At 37.2% G+C, this 22,899-nt stretch overlaps 1 protein-coding gene across 4 annotated transcripts in view; it reads left to right on the top strand.

Annotated features, from left to right (window-relative positions):
• The window catches only part of enox2 (ecto-NOX disulfide-thiol exchanger 2), a 197,918-nt gene that overhangs the window by 163,173 nt on the left and 11,846 nt on the right, over positions 1-22,899 (top strand). For all 4 annotated transcript variants that reach the window (XM_028008665.1, XM_028008664.1, XM_028008666.1 and 1 more), the window contains 5 exons: positions 728-940; positions 6,745-6,851; positions 11,143-11,257; positions 15,564-15,751; positions 19,947-20,087. In XM_028008665.1, the coding sequence (XP_027864466.1) occupies positions 728-940; positions 6,745-6,851; positions 11,143-11,257; positions 15,564-15,751; positions 19,947-20,087 (764 nt within the window). The remainder of the gene's footprint in view (positions 1-727; positions 941-6,744; positions 6,852-11,142; positions 11,258-15,563; positions 15,752-19,946; positions 20,088-22,899) is intronic.

Genomic DNA, 22,899 nt, shown 5'->3' with positions numbered 1-22,899 from the left:
TTTTCAGTTTTCTCTCCTTAACTTTCCTTTCTGCCTCTTTACAGCTTTCTGTCGACTTTCTGCCTGAATAAACTTGTTTCTCTAATGAGCAGTGGCACTTCCAGGTCTCAATCACAGTGGCCTGATAACTCGGCTGTGACTTTCCGCTTCTCTGCTATCTGCATGTGTCTTTTCCAGCTCTCCGCTGCCCGTCCTTAGCAAAAACAAGGAATAAACTCAGCCGCTGTGCTGTTTCAGCCAAGAATGTGTTTGTGATCTCTCCAGGCTGCTGTTGGGAGCAACACAGTCATTTGCTGTAGATTTTTCTTTTTTTTTTTACCCAGAGGGGAAAAGAGATCTTGCTGTTTTTACTGCCAGTTTGTATTACTGTACTCCAAACTCAGTTACACTCTATGATGATAGACCACCTGCAGTAGAAATGGGTTTTATAGCCTATTTTGCCTACAAGTTATCATTTTAGTCCACGATGTTGTTTTGTTAGCAAAATATATAGCTGAAATTATCATTTTCTTTATGAGGCACAACAGAGCTGTAATTTTAGTTTTTTTGCCATCTTTTTTTTTGTATTCATTCACTCAACTCATAATTTTGTCCTAAGAGCTTGAAAAGCAGCGTTTTTATGCCTTATTGTCATTTTCCACAGGGGCAGGAGTCCGGTAAAGCCTTGTAGATTATGTCCAAAATTAACTTCTTTCTTCCGTGTCATCCCCCCTTTTTTTCCCTCCAGACGACGGTAAGTTTCCAGAGGCCGTCCGCGTGCTCCTGACCTGGCTGGAACGGGGCGAAGTCAACCGCAGGAACGCCAACAACTTCTACTCCATGATCCAGTCCTCCAACAGCCACATCCGCCGGCTGATCGGCGAGAAGAGTCAACACGAAAAGGAGATGGAAGAGGCCAAGGACAAGTTCAAGTCGGCGCTGGCTGGCATAGTGGCTCAATGTGAGTCTTTAACTTCCCTCTTACCACTTACTGCAGTGCCTTGGCCCTTTAACTTTTTCATTGTTTGTCATATTTCAATTTGAGGCTTCAGTGTGTTTTATGGGGATTTTATGTGATAGTACACAGAGTAATCCATACATTTGAAGGGAAGGGGAAATTATTCATGGTTTGACTTTTTTCCCCCTCATATACACAACATTTGGAAATCTGCATTTGTATCTTTCTTTTTTTTTAAGCCCCACCAGCACGATTCATTGTACAACCGCTTTTCACTATGAGGTTTGGGGTTAGTTAAGAGTATGACTCCAACCAGCTTTCCAAATGTGGAAGCTGAAACTTCAACCCATTCATCTTTGGAAAATAATCAAACTAAGTCATTTTGGGTGGAGGTCATCAGTTCTTAAGTCTTCCCAGTTATATTCAGGTTTGGCCTGTGACTACACCATTCTAATTCATGAATATGCTAAACCAGTGCTCTGCAGCTCCTGCTGGTGGGCCTAGACTCTCCCTAGATTCTCCCTAGTTTCAAGTCTGTTGCACTCTTCCTAACAACTCTGATCAGAGTCCATTTCTCTGCTGAAAAGTATAATCGTTAAGTCGTTGGGCTTATCCGACCAGACTACCATCTACCACCATGTTTTACTTTGAAAATCCTTTGGGTTTCTTTAAGCATTTGTTTTCCTTGCCCAGATTTGTGTTTGAGTTCTTGTTTGGACAAATTCTCCCACCTCAGCTGAGGATCAGATACACCTCCACCCTAGTCGTCCCATAGGTTTTCTTCCAGGATTTTCTTGTTTTTATCTTTAATTTTCTTCCCATCAACTCTGATTAGCTCCCGAGTTTCTGACAAAGAAAACCATCCTCACAACAAGATCTGTATTAATCAGAGATTAAATTAAACAAGCGATATTTATGCACTAAACAAGAAGCATCTAAAGTGAATTAATTGACTTTCATTTATTTAGACCAAAGCAGCTTGAATACAAATACACCCCACACTTTTCACTTTTCTATTTATAAAAACATTTGGAAACTAGGGTTTTCAACGACATTATTGCTTAAGCACTTTTAGGAATGTATCTTGTGGTAATAAGCCATCATCCTGCTGGAGATTGATTCATCACCTTTTTGTTCAAAGACAAAACTCTCATTTACTGGCCTCTTTCTTTTCTTCTTTCTTTTCTTCTTTAGCAATCTGAGGTTGGACCTTCAGTTTGACTTCAGTTATCCTCTGCTCTGTGTTGGTCTATCACATAAAATCTAAATACAACACACTGAGGTTTTTTTTGGCTGTGAAATGCCTACGTATGAAGCCCAGAGAGTAAAAATACTGCTTGTGCAGTAGATATCCAGGTCAGATAAATGTTTTTTTTTTTTGCTTGTTTGGTGTCATTTTAAAATCCAAATTAGGACTTTTATGCCTGGAGTGCTGAAATCCACAGAAAAAGTAAGTATGACATTGTTCATAGCACTGAGAGTATATGTGCTAACATTTATAATTACCGTACATTAATTGTATTCTTCCTTAAACGAGCTACCACAATCTTAATAGCTGATTAAAGAATGGTAAGTTAAATCCCTGTCTCCCTCAGACGTTCTTGAATGTTTCTGATCCCTTTGACTTTCAAAATGCCAAAAAATCTGACGTTATTTTATTATTCATGAAAGACGTCAGGAGTCGATTGTTAAGGTTCCCTTCAGATGAAAGAAGTAAGTGGCTTAACACTTTTTTTTTTCTAGAGTACAATAAAGACCAAACACAAACATTTAGTACATGCTTAGTTGTTTTGCATTCTTATAGGGCAAAAAAAAAAAGCCATGCTTGTGCAGCACCCACCTTTGACAGCTTCAGCTCTGCAGCTGCTGGTTTACTCCACAGCCTGCGGCGCTCAGTCTCCACTCATCCCACCACAAGTATGTTAAACAAAATGTAAACATCCAGACAATCTTCTGTTGTTGTTGGCGATGTTTCATGCATTATTAGTTAAAATAATCATGGAGAGGCAGAGTGTGTATTATCCATATTCGATTATTTCTACCAGTAGAAACGCATTCCCATTCACGGTGTTGCCTTCCCTTCGGTGTGTTTCCATTCTTTTTCATTATAAATCTTAGCTGGCCTGCTGGATCTAGTTTACAGGTTTGAAAGGGGTAGAGCTATCTTCTTTTTGGTTCTGGTCTTCTTATGGGATGCAAATTTTTAAAAAAGTAGTTGCAGAACTGTAAAGAAGTGTATGCACTCTTACCGATTTCTTCTTTTTCTTTTTTGTAATCTAGATAAAATTATGAAACTTTGTAAAACAGGAATATTTCACAAGGCTTTTGAATGCTTCTATAGTTCTGAAAGAAAACTAACACTTGATTTCAGAAAATGGAAATTATAAAGACAATCAAATCTCATGGTAATCATGTAGTCTGGGGCTACTTTGTAGCTTTAGGATTTAAATAATTCACTGTAATTTGAAGAACCAACAATTCAACTAGAAGAAGAATGTTTGCCATTCAGTTTGTGACCTTAGCTGCACCTGGGTTATGCAGCAGCATAATTGAAACCAGCTAGTCCACTTTGAGTAGTTTAAAAGATTAAATACATGAAGGTTTTGGAGTGGCCTAGTCAAACGCCAGAGTTAAATACATCCAGCTGTGGTGGCAAGTCCTTAAAAAGGGCGTTCATGCTCAAACCCTCCAGTCTGTCGACTTTTAAGCAATTCTTCCTTAAAATATGAAAACACTTGATGGCGGTTGTTTTTGCTCACAGTGCCAGGAAGGCTTTGATGGCTTTTCTTTTCTTAATAATAAAATCTTGATTTAAACACAGTTTTTGTTTGATGATCCAAACTGTTTAAGTGTAACAGTTAAAAGCAAAATCATTTGAAATCTGCAAGAGGGCATATTCTTTTTAACAATATTAATAATATTTGCTGTAACAAGTGAGAAAACATGCACTTCTAATATTTTCTACATTGAATGAAGAAGAATTTCTATTTTAGCACTTAAAAAAATGCTGCCTCACCATATTTCTAGCTGCATAGGAGCTCACAGTCCTGAAAGTTGATTTTTTTTTTGTGCTCAGTGTCTCTCTTTGCCTTCATCATCACTCTGTTCATCAAATTACAGGGTGCTGGGAAGATGCTATTGATTCCTGAGCTGTTCTGTCTCTCAGCACCCTGCAAACACACGTATTCATACAGAACCAGTTTTATTGATTTGTGTGTGTATATTTGAACCTCAGAAATGCACAGACCTCCCATGCAGTTCTCTACAACCACTTTAAACAGAGGTGTAAGCTGATAGGAGGAAGAGTCAACACTATGCTGCAGATCACCGCACAGGTAGGGTCTGCAGTGGCCCTAGAGTCGATGCTTGTGTCTCATTCAGTTTTATCCTAAAACAACTCTTACAGCTGAGTCAAAGCTTAATTCTCTACACTATCTGTAGAGCTGCAGCTTGTCTGATGTGCTCTTACCTTTTTGTGAAAAAGAAAAAGGTCCTCTGCAGAGGGATATGTAATCAGGAAGACTGTAATGCGGCAGTAAGAAGGCGTCCTTGGGTAAGGTTCTTAAGAGACCTGTTCTGCAGTGGAGCTGCACCGTGGTCAATGCTGGCAGAAGAACAGTGGGTTATTTTTGGCCACCGGCAGTCTCTGAGCAAATCTAATAGCAAACTCGCAGTGAAAAGCTTCAGAGAGGAAAATCAGGCATATCCTCATGGCTTATGCCACGAAGGATCTAAAGGCAGTTTGCCAGAATTTGATACACTCTCATATGGACTCAGTATCCTGAAATAAAACAACTGGCTGCAGTTTTTGTAAGCTTTGTTCCTATGTGTAGCTGTAATGCTGGCATGTTTGCAGTAATTAATTTATTTAATATTGCATACCTTTTTTTGTTTGTCAGAAAGTTCCTATTTATCAGTTTCACAGTTATTTTTCGCACAAAATAAAACATTCTGGCCGTGGTGACCCTATATTCCTCAGGAAACAGTACTTGGCACTGCTCCCATTCCACACTGTGCAGGTCATAAGACCATCTGTCTGTGGGACTCATCATTTTTGGCATCACCTGGTTTATTTTAATGTACAATAATTGCTAAAACATTTCAGTTTTATAGTTGAGAAACAAATGTAGAGCAAACATAATAAAAGTTAACAGTTGGGATGTGAAATGCTGTGCATAAATTTTAAACCACCACCTAAGTTCTTTATATATATATATATATATATATATATATATATATATACACACACATATATTTACACACACATATATTTGGACTGGTGGTAGCTTTACCTAAAAATTACATTTAAAATGAAGAATAATCATAAAACTGATTTAATTTCAGTGTATTATGTTGTAAAGGTTTTTTACAACATTACACCACCTTTCCATTAAGTCTGGTTCTGGCCCACATTCAAAGTCTTACAGTGGCTTCTCAATGACGTCCATTCAGTGCATTTTTACTCCGACTTTACGACTGCTGAGATTCATTTGATTCACATTTATACACAGTTATTTTGGCAGCATACTCTTTTTAAGCAGACCTCTGTACTTTGACTGGTGTCATATGAGAGAGTAAAATTAAAATAATCACATCCGTTTATTTATTTAGTGCCAATTCACAACAAATACCCTAAGTCCCTTTGCAAACCAAACTGATGCAGTTTATATACAGAAATATTGAGTCAATTCAGTCCCAGTTACAAAACAATTCAATGAAGGTTAGTGTATTACGTTGCGCTTCAGGAAGTGATTCTTTGCAACAGACCTTTCACTCATGATTTTAGTTTTATAGTTGTGTATTGCTAACACTGTTGCTGATTTTGCCTAACCGACCACATTAGGGCTTCAGTCAAAAAGCACATCAGGATATTAGTAGATGATTAAGTGTTTACGTTGGAACTACAGGCTGTAGCTCTACAGCAATGCATTCTGGGTACAGAATTCACCACATCACGGGTGGAGAATATGAGGAGAGAAAACAACTGCAGAGTAAACAGTTTTTATCCTCTTCAAAAAAAAGAGCAGGAATATAAACATCCAACTACTTGAAGATTTCTTTTAGAGTTGATAACCAAAACTTCAACACAGAGGTCAAACGTTATTCAACTTAAAGTTTATGAAACTGCCAAGTAAATTAGCTCATTAGATTTTATCTGGAAAAATTAATTTGGGCAAGCTAAGTGCAGCGATGTTTTCAAAGTCTGCAAAAACATTAAAGCACTATTAGCAGGGCTTTATATTATCAAAGAGAATATAAAGCACTCCTAAGATATGAATGGTTGGTATGAAATGACGCATGGTCTACTAGAAACATCCGGTGGCACCTTTTCCTATCCAAAGTATTTGTGTAAAAATAGTAAACACACATGGTGACCAGCACCCATTTATCAAACATCCCTTCAGTTTAGCAGCCTTTTTTATGTCCAAATGATTCATAAGTCATGCTCTAGCAAAGAAAGGTACCATGTGAAAAATTCCTCTGAAAATGGTCAGATCGTTGACTAAAACTGAGCTAAAAGGCGACTGAAAGCCAAAGACTTTCAGAGATCTGAAAAATTTCACGTTAATTTAACATGAATGACTGTGTGATTACTCACAATTGTCAAATGTGACTTGGAACATCTTTCCATAAGGCGATGCCATGGCATCAGACAGTATGTATGACACTCACAAACATGCTCACACAGAGTACTGATGCCTAGTTGACTCCACTTTCTCACTCCTCTGCTCCCTCCCAACTGCTCTCTGTCTTTCTCTGTCTCTGTCTCTGGGTGGTCTCTGCTCCTTCCCTGCATCCCGCCACAGTTGAACAGATTGTGTCTGTATTCCAAGCTGCTTCCAAACAAAAGGCATGGGACCATTTCTCCAAAGCTCAGCGCAAGAACTTGGACATGTGGCGCAAACAAGTCGAGGTTGGTACACTTTGGTTTCATTCTGTTGTGCGTGTAAAAGATGTAAAAGTAGACGTTCTGCTTTTCTGTTTCATGCTTCATTGACAACTTTATTATGTTTTAACTAGTCCCACATTATGGCATGGAAAAGGAAATCTTTATTAAAATGTTTTAAGAAGAAATACAGAAAAACAGTGATATAGTAAGTACTTTTAACCAAGAAAGACAGCAGAACAGGTGTCTGCTCACTGCAGAGGTCCAGACATCTCCCCCCATCCTCTTCCTCTCTTCTCCTCACCTCTCTCCACCTCCCCTCTGAAGGAATACAAGCTGCTGGGTGAGTTTGTTTCCATCTCTAATGGTGTCCTGCACACAGGTAAATCTGTACAAGCTCTTTTCCCTGTACCAGAGGATGCCAGGATTACAGGAAAATGTCAGGAACAGCATCTTGAGAACTGAAAGTGTGTGAATTTTGTTATTCAAGCAGCATTTCTTTGTAATTTACTGTGTGCTTGCCGTGTTCTTACTCTCCCAAATGGAACATTAATTGGCATGATGATGGTTTGTATGTAATGGAGGGTCTGGAGTGTGTTGCAGTCCGGGGTCTAATGGACCATTTATGATCATATTTCGATTGGTAAGTTTCTTTGAACTTCAGCTCGACAAACAGATTCAAGCTGCAATTTAGGGGCACATTAAGTCGCGCACGCAGAATAATAACAGAATCTGACATGGCAGAAGCAGCAATCATCCTGTACTAAAACCTCTCTTTATAAGGTAGGTGATGAAAAGCAAAACTGTTGATGTAATTCTCAGTAGTATCAAAACAGTCGACCTGAAATTTTATCTTCCATCTGTTGCTGAAAAATAGAAGCTTGTGTGAAAGCCAGTTTGTATACACGCTGGGAGGATGAGTGATGAATGTTGAGTACCTCTTCTATACCCTTTATGTTAAATTTTAGATCAACATAAAGTAGCTTATGTTTGCTTTGTAGAATGAAAATACATGTTATTTTCTTCAATTTATTACAAATGACATTTTTAGTTGATCGTTTTGCCCATTCTTCTTTGAGTTAAACCTCAGACAAATTGGATACAAAATGACTATGACTAGGTCTGGACTTTGACTGGGCCATTATAATACATAAATAGCAGCTTTAGATGTACGTTTAGGGCCATTTTCCTTCTGTACGGCAAACATCTATACCAGTCTCAAGTCTTTTGTCGCTTTTAATAGGTTTCCTTTCAGGATTATGTTATAAAATGTTGCCACTTTTACTTAACTATTCTGAAAAAAATTAAGAATAATTTTTGTATATATAATTGTGGCCTGGTTGAAGACCGACAATCTTTAGGGAAATGGCAAGAACTTGCTTTAAAAGAGACTGAATTAAAAACACACAAACAGTAGCAATATAAACACTACACTAAGTGAATGTGTTACCAACTACATTTGGAAAGACATATGTAAGTAAGGATACTAAATCTAAAATGTACACCACACTTTCAACATGTTTATCTGTAAAAAATAAATAAAATCAGGATTTTTGTGTTCTATCACATCAAATCTCAGTAAAATACAAAGACGTTTTTAGTCATAAAATGAAAAAGTGTGAATACTTTTGCCAGATTCTGTGTGCTGATGGCTTACGGCTCCATATTTATTTGCCCTCCTGCTGTATTTTGCCATCTTATTACAAGCCTTCTGTATCTAGGTCTCACCAGAGCTCGAATTTCTTCAGCAGCTACTTTACTTCTGCTCTCTGTCATTTATTTCTGAGCACTCAGCCTCCTCAGAACTGAAAGCCTGTGGTTAAATATGAGGAGGTAATACAGTAAGAACTACAAGATGCAACCATACATTCGAAGGTCAGAAAACCGTAGGAATTTGTTTAAGGTGTGAAAAAGCTACATGTGGCCTCACATGTGTGTTACATCACAACAAATTACTCTTTAACTTGCAAAATATGGCCTGATGCAACCCTGTTTCCACAGTAAATCAGACTTGGAGGTTCCAATACTGGAAGCCTTTGGTCAGAGCGAAGACAGGCCACGACAGGAAGTGTGTTACTTCATTCAGATTCTGTGGCAGGGAGGAAGAAAAGGCAGCAGAGTTAAATAGATTCAGCTCTGCTCCTCAGTCAGACAACAGCTGCCGCCTCCTGTCAGTGGGCTTCATGCCCACCAGTGGGTTGTTTCTTCATGTGCTGGTGTGTGTGGAGTTACCTGTGTGACTTCTTCCATGAGCTTTGGTTGGTGACGTCAGCTGACAGATGGTTGAGATACTCTCTGCTACCTTTAGCAAAAAATATATTTTTGTTTCAGTTTTCAGTCTTATAGAATTCACTTGAAGCTTTTCAACATTCCTCTGATTTTTTTTTTTGTTGTTGTTGGGAATTAAATGAGAATGCTGCTTAAAAATCTGCAATAGCAGGACAGTCTGCTTTAACACAGCTGTTTAAAAATAATCCTTTTTTTAGTCATTTTGTGGAAAAACTAGTTAATTTCTAGGATGAAAACAAGTCAGTTTTTACACTTTTAAAATGCTTTGTTAAATCTTTGCAGCTTTAGTTTTGATGGTGGCCGCTCTGAATAAATTAGCTGTGTCATTTGACTTTTTTTCACAGCAGTGTGATTTCAATCAGTTTAAGTAGGAATCTCTCTTATCCTTAGCTGGAGATGCAGCAGCTATTTACTGAGAATCTTTATAAATTTTCTTGATCTCAGCACAATGACAACATATTTTTACCTGAAGTGTGATAGCGGCCACAAAAGCAAAATTTTTTGTTTCATTTCTTATTTACTACAGATACCAGTAAGTAATTTTAGAGAAATCACAGTATTTGTTTAAATTTACGTCTTTTATCTTTCCAAATTTTGTTAAATGTACGATGCCCTACAAAAGTTTCAAACTTTTGCACATTCTGTCACAATGCAGTCACAGGCTTTAAAGCATTTTATTCAGATTGTATGTAATTGCTCAACACAAAGTAGTGCATAATAGTGTGGGAAGGAAAGGAATATGTGGTTTTTATTGTTATTTACTAATTAAAATCTATTAAGTGTTCTATATTAAGCCACTTTTATTGTTTAATATACCCAAAATAAAATCCAGCTGCCCTCAGAAGGTTCTTATTTAGTTAATTAAGTGAATCTGTGTGCAATTTCATCTCAGTACAAATCCAGATGTTTTGTGAAGGCCTCAGAGGTTTGTTAGAGAGCATTAGTAAACAAACGTCATAATGAAACCAAGTAACACAGCAGACTGGGTCGAGATGAAGTTGTGGAGATGTTTAAAATTGAGTTTTAGCTTTTAAAACCTAAACTTTGAACATCTCGCAGAGCTCTGTTCAATCCACCATCCGAAAAGTTTTCATAGCAAACCTCCTTATTTAATAGGGCAGGCATTAAAATTGACAAAAGAAGGAGCCAAACAGGCAGCGCTAACTTTCCAGAAACTTCAGAGATCTACAGATTGTCTTTATGTAAAGTTGGCAAGAAGAAAGCTCTAAGAGTTTATGTTTAAAGTTTACCACAAACCAAAGAGGGGACAGAACACACTTGTCAAAGGATGTGCTCTAAACACAAGCAAAAACTTGTTTGACAGAAAAATAAACACTTTGCATCACCCTGAAGACATCATCTCTGTTGTGTATTGTGGTGGTGGCAGCAGCATGCTTTGGAGATGCTTTGATCAAAGTTATCCTGAGGGAAACCCAGTTTGATGCTTCAAAAGGCTTAAAACTTAAGACTGATCACCTAAATCCAATTAATAATTTATCATAAGGTTTGCTAAGTACTTAATTTAACTGAACTTGAAGTATTTCACAAAGATGAATGGGCAAAATTTTCAATCTCTATTTATGCAAAAGACAAAATTTGTCTCAATGAAGTATTGTTACAGCAAGTTGAATAGAAATGCATGCCATACATTTTTGATCTTAAATGTAAAAACGTTTGAAATCCGTTTACCATTTTCCTTTCCCTTCCCAAAAATGTATTGCTAATAGAGTATATTGAACTTTCAGACTCTATTTTGTCGTAAAGTTTAAACCCATGTTGTCTCATTTGCAGTCTGAGCTGTAAAAAGAGAAGCAGCTCCGTAGTTTTGAAGCATTTCATCTCCATTCAGCTTCATCCTCCTTCATCCTACTCTTACGCGTTAAAATATTCCTCATAACTTATTCTCCACATTAACTATAGAAGAGGACTCTTTCCTGATGATTGCACCCGGTCAAGTTCAGCACCTCCTTAAAAGTCCTCATGAGTTTTGGCAGTTCTCACCCACCGCTACCTTCGCTGTGTTTCACAGGAGATCAGAAACATGCACAACGAGCAGCTGATGGGCATCAGGCGAGAAGAGGAGATGGAAATGTCTGACGATGATATGGAGGACGTTCCTGACAGCAAAGACTCTGAGGACTCAGGTATGCATATGCATGTGCGCATCTGCAGCTCAGCGCTGTTGTCATCTTGACAGGAAATCTACCAATCGAGATCTCCTGAGGACGAACGCATCGATTGTTAAATAACTGAGGGAGATGGTTGTGTTTGACTGGAATGACAGTGATCATCCTCTAAACATCTGACAGCCTTCCTACAGCTCTACACGAATAAAGAAACAGGTTCAAAGTACATCACGCCTCACTCCAGCAAAAATATACACAGAGACACAGAGATATTTCAGATTATAAGGGTGATAATAATCAGTTTTTTACCTCAGAGGAGTCTATTTGTGTGTGTTGAAGCACCTAAAGCTAATGGTGTTGCTTATTTCTCAAGCCCCATAACAATAACCTGAGAGTAGTCACCAGGTGCAGCTTGAAGAAACCACTCAGCGCCACGTGTAAGGTCGCTGTCAGCTGTTCCTTATGCAAAGCTCTCCTCATATACGCTTCCTCCCTGTTCATTATTTTGATCTCTGCCATTTGCCAATATGACAGCATCTCTAATTGCCATGCAAATAAATGTAAACGCTGCAGTCTGCTCATTTGCAACCTTTCTATTTAGCTATCAGGGATTAGTGCTTCTGTCAAAGTCTTGTCATTTCGCTCGATTCCACAGGATTGGCGGAGGTGACGGGTGTTAATGTGACACGTCCTGATATTTGTGTTAACAGGCTGAAGTGTTAAGCCCCCATTTTCCTCTCTAACCTTTAAGAATGAATGTTTACATGTCAACAAGCCCTGCTGGAAACACCTGTGTTATGACTGCAGCCTCTTCAAAGCGAATCGAAGCTTCGCGTCTAAGCCATGTGCGGAATAGAAAGACGGACCGCCGGTTATTGTTGGCGGATGTGCGCCCGGAGGCGTGTGCGTGCATTCCTGCGGGTCGATAGCACTGCTGGTTATGTAACCGAATCTGGCCACGCGGTTGACATCTCCTCTCGCCAAGCTGATGAGGCTCTCAGATCAATACCCTTTTCACCTCAAACCTTCATTTTGCTGGAAGAGAAGCACACACAAGCTCCATCTGGACACGCACACTCGCCCAGCAAGAGTTCATTAACACTGCCAATGGTCCTTGATGATAGACTGCTGGCAGCTCTCATGAACACCTACACAAACCCTAATAAGATACCCTTTTATATACACACACAGAGATAGGATGAGGATTATCTCCTGTTCAGACAGCGAATTAGCTTTTTTCTTTTTTTAAAGCTTCTTCTCTAAAGAAGGCGAGCGAGCTGATAGTGCTGGACGTCTCAGGTGCCGGGCAGGTCTCACAATAATGAAGCCTCCCTCTGTCTGCCGCCTCTGCACTACAGGTCAGGTCAAATATCCAGCAGAGAGTTATTGGACAGAATATTCTGGGATTATTACACTTTCCAGTCATTGTCAACACGTTCCTGGTGTTTGATTTATCAGATATGGCATGAATCCAGACACCACTAAAGACTTCTAATGAGGCAAATTGTACTGGGAGATTGGGAACACAAATATTTTGAATGCAAATGTCACTTTTTGAGATAACAAGGTTTAGTTTCTTTAAAGAACAATTTAGGACAGGAGTCTGCAACTCCAGTCCAAGAGTGCCACTGACCTGCAGCTTTAGGATGCCTCCCTGCTATAACACACCTGAATAAAATCAATAATTAATGATAAGGCTTTTGCAGAAGTTTGCAGGACAGAGACACTGCAGTACTAGAGTTAAATACCTCTGATCTAGGATATCCATTTTTAGTCATTTTGATTAATAAAAGTAATTTCTTAACATAATTAGAGATTTTCTCAAAATCCCAAATGATACAAAATAATTATTTTCATTTTCACTGGTTTTTCAAGCTGAAAATTTCACATCAAGAAACATCCAGCAAAGAAACACAAACTCCTTTGACAGTCCCCATATGTTTGTCTAAAACAAACTGCAACCTTCAACCTGCGGAGCCACAAGTGTCTCTTTAAACCTTTTTCTAAAAATGATAATTAACTTTTTAATTTAGGATTTAAGTAAAAATCTTAACAGAAGCAGGTTTAATTGTTTTTTTCCCCATTTTTTCTCATTAAATGTCATCAACACTATGACTCAAAAAGTATCAATTGATCTATGTCTTTCAGTTCTTTATTTTATTTAGCTGGAATGAGGGCAAAATGAGTCTTTGGAACATTAAGATTATAGACAAGAATAAATTAAATGCATTTTGGCACATGTGAAGCACATTTATTATCTATTGTGCTTGTTGTTTGCACAATAGATATTGTTGCATTGTTTATTCGCTTAATCAAATGTTTGAGTGGCATTAGAAATTTGAATGAATTTCAACCTTATGAAAATCTTTTAACAGTTTTTATTGAAAGTGAAAAGCTGCTGCATGTGAGCTTTTATATTTTATATACAGAAAAAGTCATCTGTATTTTTCTGCCAATGAAGGATCCATATGTCTGCTGTTCAGTGTATCTCACATTAAAATGCATCCAATGTAAGCATGAGAAATGGAAAGTCAAGTTTCAGTGTCTCTCAACTGCTTTGACAGAAATGTTGAGCTTTTGGGCTTTGAGCCAGTACTTGTTAAAGGATAAATTAATGCTAAGCTGCTGGTTAGAACTGAAGAATCATTTTATTTTCACCCCATGATTCTCTCATGATCACAAAAATGCAGCTTGTTTTCTTGAGTGCGCCAATATTCCGACTGAACAAGAGCCCAAATTCTCAGGATAATGGAAATAGACCAACTCTGGTGTCTTGACATGAAAATCATGCAAGGTAGCAAATGAAAGAAATCAAATATACAGCGTTAATTGCAGACATGGCTGTCCTTGGCTTGTGTACAAACTACATCAGGATTTTCTTTGAAAGATGTTATTTCGCAGAGAAATAAGTCGCTTACCTGGAAACTGAAGCGGGCATGTGGATTTATTTTTGTCTTAATTGATCCATAGATAAAGAATTCATGTTTTTTACACACTTTATGATATAAAATACCAGATGTGGTGTGAGGCAGAGTTTATTTGTTGAATCTGTCATTTGCATGTTTTGGTCATGTATGCAGAAGAATGCATACACTGAATAAAAAGTTTTTTTAAATTATCACTGTCTGAAGTTAAATCTCCTGGTTTAGGTTAGTTAGAATAACCTAAATTATTTATATTTGATAAATGTCACAATAATGAGAGAGCGAAAGAATCTGTGACATATTTATTGTATTCTCTTCAAATCAGAAGTTTACATACCTTTACCTCAATACTTTACCTCAGTATTTTGTAGCATTGCCTTTAAACTTCATGATTTGGGTAAAATCTTCTGTGTTTACTTTAACAAGCTTTGCAGTAATTTGCTTGGGTTTAAGTGCACCAGTTCCTCCTGCAGCACAACACACTCACTAAATGATGCTGTGCCCCCCCCCAATACTTCACATTTAGGATGGTACAAGCATCTCAGTTCTTCCTCCAAATGTAACAATGATCAATATGGTCAAACATTTAAAAAATGAAGATCTTTGTCTTCAATGTTCTACTGGACTTCCTCATTCAGCCCATGCCACTATGTCTTTTTTTTATTCAGTATATATAAAATTCTGGTTTCAACTGTATGTTTTAATTCAGTTAATGACAGGAACATTTAACATTTAAAAACATGACTTTTAATACAATAAAAGTCATGATCTTGGATTAAAATGTAAAATAGTTGATCTAGATTCGGATAAAATTGTTTTTTTCCAGTAATAATCTTCACATGCTAGAATGTTTGTCGCAAGTTCTTTCTTTCTTTGTCACATACTTATTTGTCAGTCTTTTGTCATTTTAATTCAGGTGGGAAAATGTCCTTCTGATCCCAATAAAAGGTGCGTTGTAGCAGTAACTTACACTGTGTTGTCTTTAGGGACGACACAAAAGAATTAAGTGGAAAAAAGCTGTTAGAAGTTTTCCGGTTCCTGAGTGTAACCGGTTTTATAAATAAACACAAGATCTTTTTCTGACTCTGCACTCTGCACTTTGGGAATAAGCTGAGAGGCTTCTATTAGCAAGCATCTATCAAATAGATTTGTTGTTATTCTGGCTTTCAGGATGTACTGTCATAAAATATTGTCTCACCTTCTATACCTGCAAACACCCAAGAGAGTAAAGAAATTTACTGTGAATGTTACTATCCAACTTTCAGGTTTTTAGTTTTTATTCACAGTGCAAAGCATAAAAAACATTAAAAGCTGTTTATTTACACTGTAACCAAATTGATTAGTCCCATAACACTCAGCACATTTAAAAAAATATGTGTTGTGTGTCTTTATGTCTGTAGGTGTTTCCCAAGCAGAAGCCTTAAAGGAGGAGAACGACTCGCTACGCTGCCAGCTGGACGCCTACAGGAACGAAGTGGAGCTGCTCAAACAGGAGCAGGGAAAGAACCAGCCAGTCCACAGCGAGGAGGATAGCACTCATTCACAGCAGCTCAGCTTCCTGCAGCAGGCTCTGCAAGGCATGCAAAAGGTAGTTCTTCATAAACTAACCATCCTGATGTCCAGCAATGATTTAAATCCACTTTTAAATTACCACTTTATGACCAAGGACTTTGTTTTTGCTTGCTTTTCTCTGATTCAAAACTAAGTGTTAGTGGGTGCTGCTATTTTAAAAGGCTTGCATAGATATACTTAAGGAAGAAACCTTGCAAATCAAACAGTTTTTGGTCAATTTTTAATACTTTTCCTTTCTAAAATGTTTTGAATCTCATCTTTTAAGCGCTGCACCACATCCTAATGGAGAGCTACTTCATTCTCTCATTTTTCAAATTACAGCCCATCTAAGCTGTTATTATAAGCTTTGATAAATCCATTAGATACAAAAGGATTCAATGCTGAAGGTTTTTCCTGCTGTCTTCTCTGATGTTTAGAAATCGAACAGCCTGTAAGAAAGGTGCACATTAATAGATTAGACAGGCAGGGAAAACAGGAAGCAAAATAATTACAGGAGGCATTCAGCAGCTCCATAGATGGAGTAAAAATGTAAGCAAGAGATGAATTTGATGTGTGCAGATTACCGGAAAATCGATGCCTTGCAAAAATATTCATTCCTCACATTTCTGTATATTTCATGAGAATATAATTTGAAAGACCGACAGAGGATTGCATAACTTTGAAGTCTTTGTAATAGGATTTTAATTCCTACAAATACAATTTTGAGATGACTGTTTTTCATCCACCTACCTCACTCTGAATCGATCCATGTGGCATATCCCTCTCTGTATTCTCATTAAGACATTTTTATTAACTTTTGCAAAATATCTCATGCCCATATAATGAAACTGCCACCATGTTCACTGTGAGAATGATGGATTACTAATTTAACAAACCATGAAAACAAGTTTTCCAACCTGAGTTGTAGATCTCTGTAGCTCCTCCTGAGTTACTATTCACAGAAAAAGTTGTTTATCAATAATCATGAGTCAGCATGAAGTAGTGATCAGGCCTGAAATCTGGGTGTAGTGATGGACTCAAACCTGAACCTTGACAGTTACAAAGTCGGCCTTCTACCACCTGGAGAACATTTCTAGGATTAAAGACTCATGTCTCAGTAAGATCTAGAGAAATTCACCCATGTGTTTATCTTTAGTTGCATTGATTACTGCAACAGTGTCTTCACATTGATTCCAAGAAAGTCAACCAGACGGAACGCTGCTGCGCACATTCTGACTAAAACCAGGAAGCTGGAGCACATCACACCAGTTTTAAAGTCCCTACATGGGCTTCCTGTAGATCAGAGAACAGACTTTAAAATACTGTTGTTAGTTTATAAATCACTAAATGGCTTAGCACCACAATACATTAAAGATCTTCTGTTGTTGTATCAACTTTCCACTCCTCTCAGGTCTTCTGGTTCCGGTTCTGCATCCCCAGAACCAGAGCCAAACATGGAGAAGCAGCATTTAGTTTCTATGTGGAACATTGATTCATTTTAGTCTGTATGTCAACCTTTCTTTTATTTGGTTTTATTAAAACCATTGGATTTTATTTATTTGTTTGTGTAGGTCTACAGTACATAAAACGCCGGGGCTCCACAGTGGAGCACCGTTGCCTTGCAACAAGAAAGTCCTGAGCTGAATCCCATTTCTGACTTTGCACGTTCTCCCTGTTTATGTGGCTTCTCACTGATAACAGCTAATACAAATAGGAAATGTTTTATCAATCAACATTTTAAGAAAAATGCTGATTTTTCTCATTCATTTGCTTTTTCAAATTTATTCTTGAAAACAACATGTACCGTTTTGTCACCATTTCATAGATGTTCTAAAAGTTTCAGCACTAATTCATAATTTGGACTTTGGAACCTGAAAGGAAACTGAAAATTTTTCCAGTTCACCTAATGAAGCCAGCAGTTTTACTTCTGTATCTTACAGAATAATAAGCAATGCTTTTCCAGGTATCTGTTAAATTTAGATTTGATAAAAGTAAAGTGGCACTAAATCGACTGTGGTGTTTGTCAGATGTCCTCTCTCAGCTGTCTTTCTTCAGTAATGGAAATTATGATCGACTGGCGTTTAGAAGAAGAGAATCCATTAAGGCTGCGTTTTTCCTTTCTGCTTCTAGAGTAATTACCTTTCCAACATGTGTCTCTCTCTCTCTCTCTCTCTTTTTCTCTCTCTCCGGGTGTGTTTATGAAAAAGATGAGGCGAACGGATTAAATGAACTCGAATGCACTGAAATTGGATACCTTGACCTGGCCGGGTCCACAAGGTGTTTTGCCGCAGTCTCCTGGATTTGCAATAAAACTTTATCAGCATGTATTGACAGCTTGTTAGCCTCTCTTCAGCCGTGGTGTATCTGGCAGTATAAGCACTCAGTTTCTGATTGTGCAAACAGTACTATCACCACAGGAAACTGATCATTTAATCTGTGCTCAACAGATAACTTTGGAGGCTGTTGTCTCTTAAAATTTTCTTAAATCTAGTTCTCATACTTCATCCTAAAGCATGTCCTAATTTTCTTAATCTTTGTAAAAAATAAATAAATGTGAAGCTTTTGAATATTTGGCAATATTTGTTTTAGATATGCAATGTTCTTCACATCTTTTGGCTCAAAATGTGTAAAAAGTCTGTAATTTTCATCTTTTTATTGTAGTAGTAAAAGCATGATTATGTGATTTAGAAAAATTGACCTTCATTTCAAAGGCATTTATTTAGAGGGGAAAAAAGTCCCAAGTTAGGATTTTTGTATTAATTTTTTAATAAAGTCACATAATTATTATTACCTGCAGCAATCTCTTCTAAATAAATTTAGCTTGAGGACTTTTTATCTGGACTTTAACTTTTTTAATTGATCAGTGTTTCCTAGAACTTTTAATTAGCAGTCCACGACTCTTTATTTTCTCGTGGCAAAAATATGTCATCCAGGGCTCCTACATGAATTAGTGGAAAGCAAGAAATTTCCTTTAATTATTTTTCATGTCTGGATAGGTTTAGAAAAGTTTTTCAATTTTAAGCCTCTTTTTCCCTCTTCCATTTTCTGAAATATAAAACTCTAATAATGCAGAACTGATTTCAGTCCAAATTGACACGTTTTATCTTTCATTTGCAACAACACACCTTGATTCCAGTGCTTTATTAATCATCACTGTTTTGTTTTGAACTTACTGACTGAATGTAGATTTATTCAAAAATCAAGTTTGGGTAAATTTACTACCGTTTGGTTTCTAGACCTGTTGTTTTTAACCTGACTCTAAAAACTTCAAACCAAGCACTAAAACTGTTATTCTTTGGATGTATTGCAAAGCAAATTTGGATATTTATGTTCAAAATTCCAAAAAATTTTATTTGACCAGTCTAAGAGTAATAGATCTAGAAATTGGACTCATCTTGTTTAGTCTAGATACCAGAAAACCACTAGAAGAACACTGTAAAAATAAAAAAAAAACAATTTTAGCAATCTGTAATTTTATTATTTCTGCACCTTACAGGTGATGGCAATTCAAGCAGATGCTTGATAGTATTTTGTTTTCAAATGTCCAGAATGTTTTAAAAACCACAAAAAATGGAGAGAAATGTGAGCCTGGAAAAATATTCTGCAATGAAAATTTTGTAGGAACCCTGCATATCATTTATGTAATTTAAATACCATTCCTTCAAACCAATGGTCATTTCATTGTTCCCATACACAGAGAGGAGAATGGTAATGGAGGTGGAATTAAACCTGTAAAAGAAAATGTAAATTTGGGTCTTGGTTAAGTTCTTTAACAGTAATAATTTTCCAAAGTATGGCTGAATCAACACAATGTAGAAAATGAGAATAGAGCATAAAATAGGAGGAATATTGGGGATCTAGAGATATTCTGAAAATAGGAAGAACCAAATATTTCTCTCTTTAAGCTCAAACCTTTGATTTTATTTGTTCCTGGTTAAATGTACTGCAATTAAAAGTTTCAATTTTCAGATTTTTTTATTGTTGTTTGAGATTATGCTATAGCAATAGTATTTTTTTTCTATATATCTTTACCTCGGGGGGCAGAGAGGTCATTCATTATTTAATTTATTGCATTTTAAGATTGATGTAATAAATGTTTACCCATGCAAAGTTTGCCTGCTAAACAATAATGTGTAAAATGTGCTGATTTAATTTTTTTTATTCCACCTCCTGGTGTTTTTACGGCTGGTTAGTTCTCAGCAACATTAGTGTCTTAATGTCTGTTTTCACAGCAACTTTTAAAAATGAGGGACGAGCTGAAGCAGCGGGAGGCGGAGCTGGAAAAGAGCCTGGAGGACAAACAGCAGCTGAAGTTGCAAGTCCAGAATCTGAAGGAAGGTCTCCAGAAGCTGCAGAGCACACACACAATGCAGGTCAGTGTGACAGATGACATCCCTCACTCTGCTGGCTTTCACCAGAGCCGACACGGAGCGTTTACTTAGCGGGCTTCACAGCAGGACTCGTCTGTGGGTTGTTCTTTAACAGTAGAGAATAAGAGAATAAACTTTGCAGTCTGCGCTTTCATGAGAGAGAGGTTAGCTGAGGACGTCCCGCATTATGCAAATCCTGAATGAAAGTAAAGGAACAAATTACTAGTGAATCAAAGTGATGATACTTACTTTAACCATTTTTCTAAGCTCCTAAGAAATCTCCAAATACATTCTGTGCATATTTCTATCATGAAACTGAAGGAAAGCGCTGACAACAGTGTCATTGATTATCTGGCTTCATTCAGTGTTCATTTTCACCTTAATTCATACTTGTATCTTTTTTTTATGTAAATTGCATTCAGCTCAAATTTCTTATTGGATCTTTCTCATTTCAAGTGTCTCATTAAATGGTTCTTTATAAGACGCCTCAGTTTAACTTCTCTTATTTCATAACAATAAAAAGCCCAATTAACACACACTAAACACAAACCAGTCCTGTGATTGCCTACTTTCGCATATTTGCATATAATATTTTTCTCTTTATGTTAACATATTAATCAGTCTTTAAATAGCAAAAACAGTGGGTCTTGGATTACAAATTAATTGCTGCCTTGCTGGGAATTTTAAAGCAGTCACTCCAGAAAAGGATCTATCTGATGATCTGTCAATTAATATTTACGCTTTTTCACTTTGTGTACAAACCTATGGATTTGTTTTTAAGGAACCAAAACTGTGAAAAAAAATCCCATACTTCTTTTTGATTTGCTTCTGAGAAGCCAGACTTTCTTAGAATCTTTAAAATTCATTTGATGCAATGCAGTACAGGAACCAATTATTTTAAGCAGCTTATTTGAGTGGAAATGTTAGATAAAATGCTATAACTTGCAGTTGCAGAAGTCTTCGGAGGCAGAAGGTGCAAACATTCACCTCAAAACCCCCGTTTTTAAGCATTTTAACTGATATTTTACATAATTTGCGTTGCAGTATATGTTTTAAAGTAATCAAAGCAATCATTAATGTTTTGCATGTCCAATTTTGTGCTTGTAAATAACAAGGCACTGCTGCCTCTGAGACTCAGCGTGTGTGTGGGGGTGTGGGCAGCGTGTGTGTGGTTCATGGTCCTCTGGGATGCACCGTGCAGAGTTGTATCATGTAAGATCTGTTCAAATTACAAACTTCCACTTACTTTGAAGTCGTTTTGACCCTACTACAGGATTTTACAAAATAAAAGTAGTTTAAACCTGCTCGGAAAAATACTGCTATGTGTGTATCTGTATTGATGACATCACAAGAGTAACTGGAATTGAGATGAATTTGATTAAAACTAGGGCTGGCACTTTAATGACACAATTTCAATTAATTAATTACATAGATTTTAATACATTAAAGATTTGAACACAATTAATATTTGAAATTAATATAATTCATATATTTGGAACATTTTTATTCATGTGTTTCTTGTAGGCCTGTAAAACTGACGCACAAGCATCATTCATAATTGACAGAAATTGACAGAAAAGCCGATTCTCTTGGCCCACTGGGGAATAATTTTTGCTTCAAAAACCAAACACGATGTGTCCAAGTTGTGCTAAAAGTTGTATTAAAAGGAGTTGATCTATCAGCAAAGCTATTCAAGTCTAAAATAGCATTTCAGCTTTAAGCATATTGCAGCAATTCAAAGGGATTTTGATTTGTAAATGTTCCTTAGTTTGTCAATATATAGTTTTCAATTAAAATTGGATTAATTGCAATTAATGAATTAATTACAGAACCTGCAAGTAACTCCCAACACTAGTTAAAACATGTAAAACATTTGAAAACATACAAAAAATACAAACAGGCACACATTTTGCCTTATGTGATGTCATCAAGCATCTGTGTGTTTTGCAAAAGCTTTTTTTGGAGGGTAGATCGTATTGTGCGTAGATAACCATGTCAACAAAATAATAAAGCAAAACCTGACCATGACACGGTGTCAAACTATCCAAGGTGAACTTCTCTTATTTTCACAGAAGTGTCTGATGTGCAGCTTTAAAACTGTCTCACGGTTGTAGCTGGTCTTTGCAGCGTCCAGAAGAGCTCACTTTAAATTAAACCAGAGCCGTTTCAGGAGCCTGAATCATTGCTTACAGACACTTGTGCTTCATTATTTATTCACTGGATGTGTTGCTTATGTTAAGATGCTCATTTGCCAGCAAAACTGAGCCTAATACTAATTAATGCCCGGTTGTTTAATAACCAAGCTGCAATGCTAAATACCCAGTCTTAAAAACATTTTCAAGTGTCAGGGGTCATTTTTCTCCGGTAGCCCCGACATGTTTACTAATGTTTCAGGTGTTGTCCGCTATCCCCGGTGGTCTGCTATTTGTTTGTTAATGTTCCCTCCAGCTCTGTTTAATGAGAGCAATGGCTGTCATTATAATGAGCCTCGGTTAAATCACCTCTTAAACTGATAATACAAACTAAGGGCTCTCACAGCTCATGAGGATTCCCTCCATGAGATCGCCGGCGGGTTCCTTTTAACCTAGAGCTGAATCAGGAACGTGTTGGCAGTCCCCTTTATCAGAGGGACGCTTGTCAATAGCTTGTTAATGGTGATGAGTTTGATAAGAAATGTGTCCCCACGCCTGCGAGCTGAAGGGAAATATGCTAATTAAAATTCCTGCATGCTGGCAAACTTGAATCATGAAAGACAGTCTCATTACAGGCTAAAAGAGAAATCAATTTTAGGGTTTGGGTTTCACTGAAGATTAGC

The sequence above is a fragment of the Xiphophorus couchianus genome, chromosome 23, assembly GCF_001444195.1.
Source record: "Xiphophorus couchianus chromosome 23, X_couchianus-1.0, whole genome shotgun sequence".
NCBI classification, from domain to species: domain Eukaryota; kingdom Metazoa; phylum Chordata; class Actinopteri; order Cyprinodontiformes; family Poeciliidae; genus Xiphophorus; species Xiphophorus couchianus.
The sequence above is the reverse complement of the archived record's forward strand: the minus strand, read 5'-3'. Positions and strand labels throughout refer to the sequence as shown.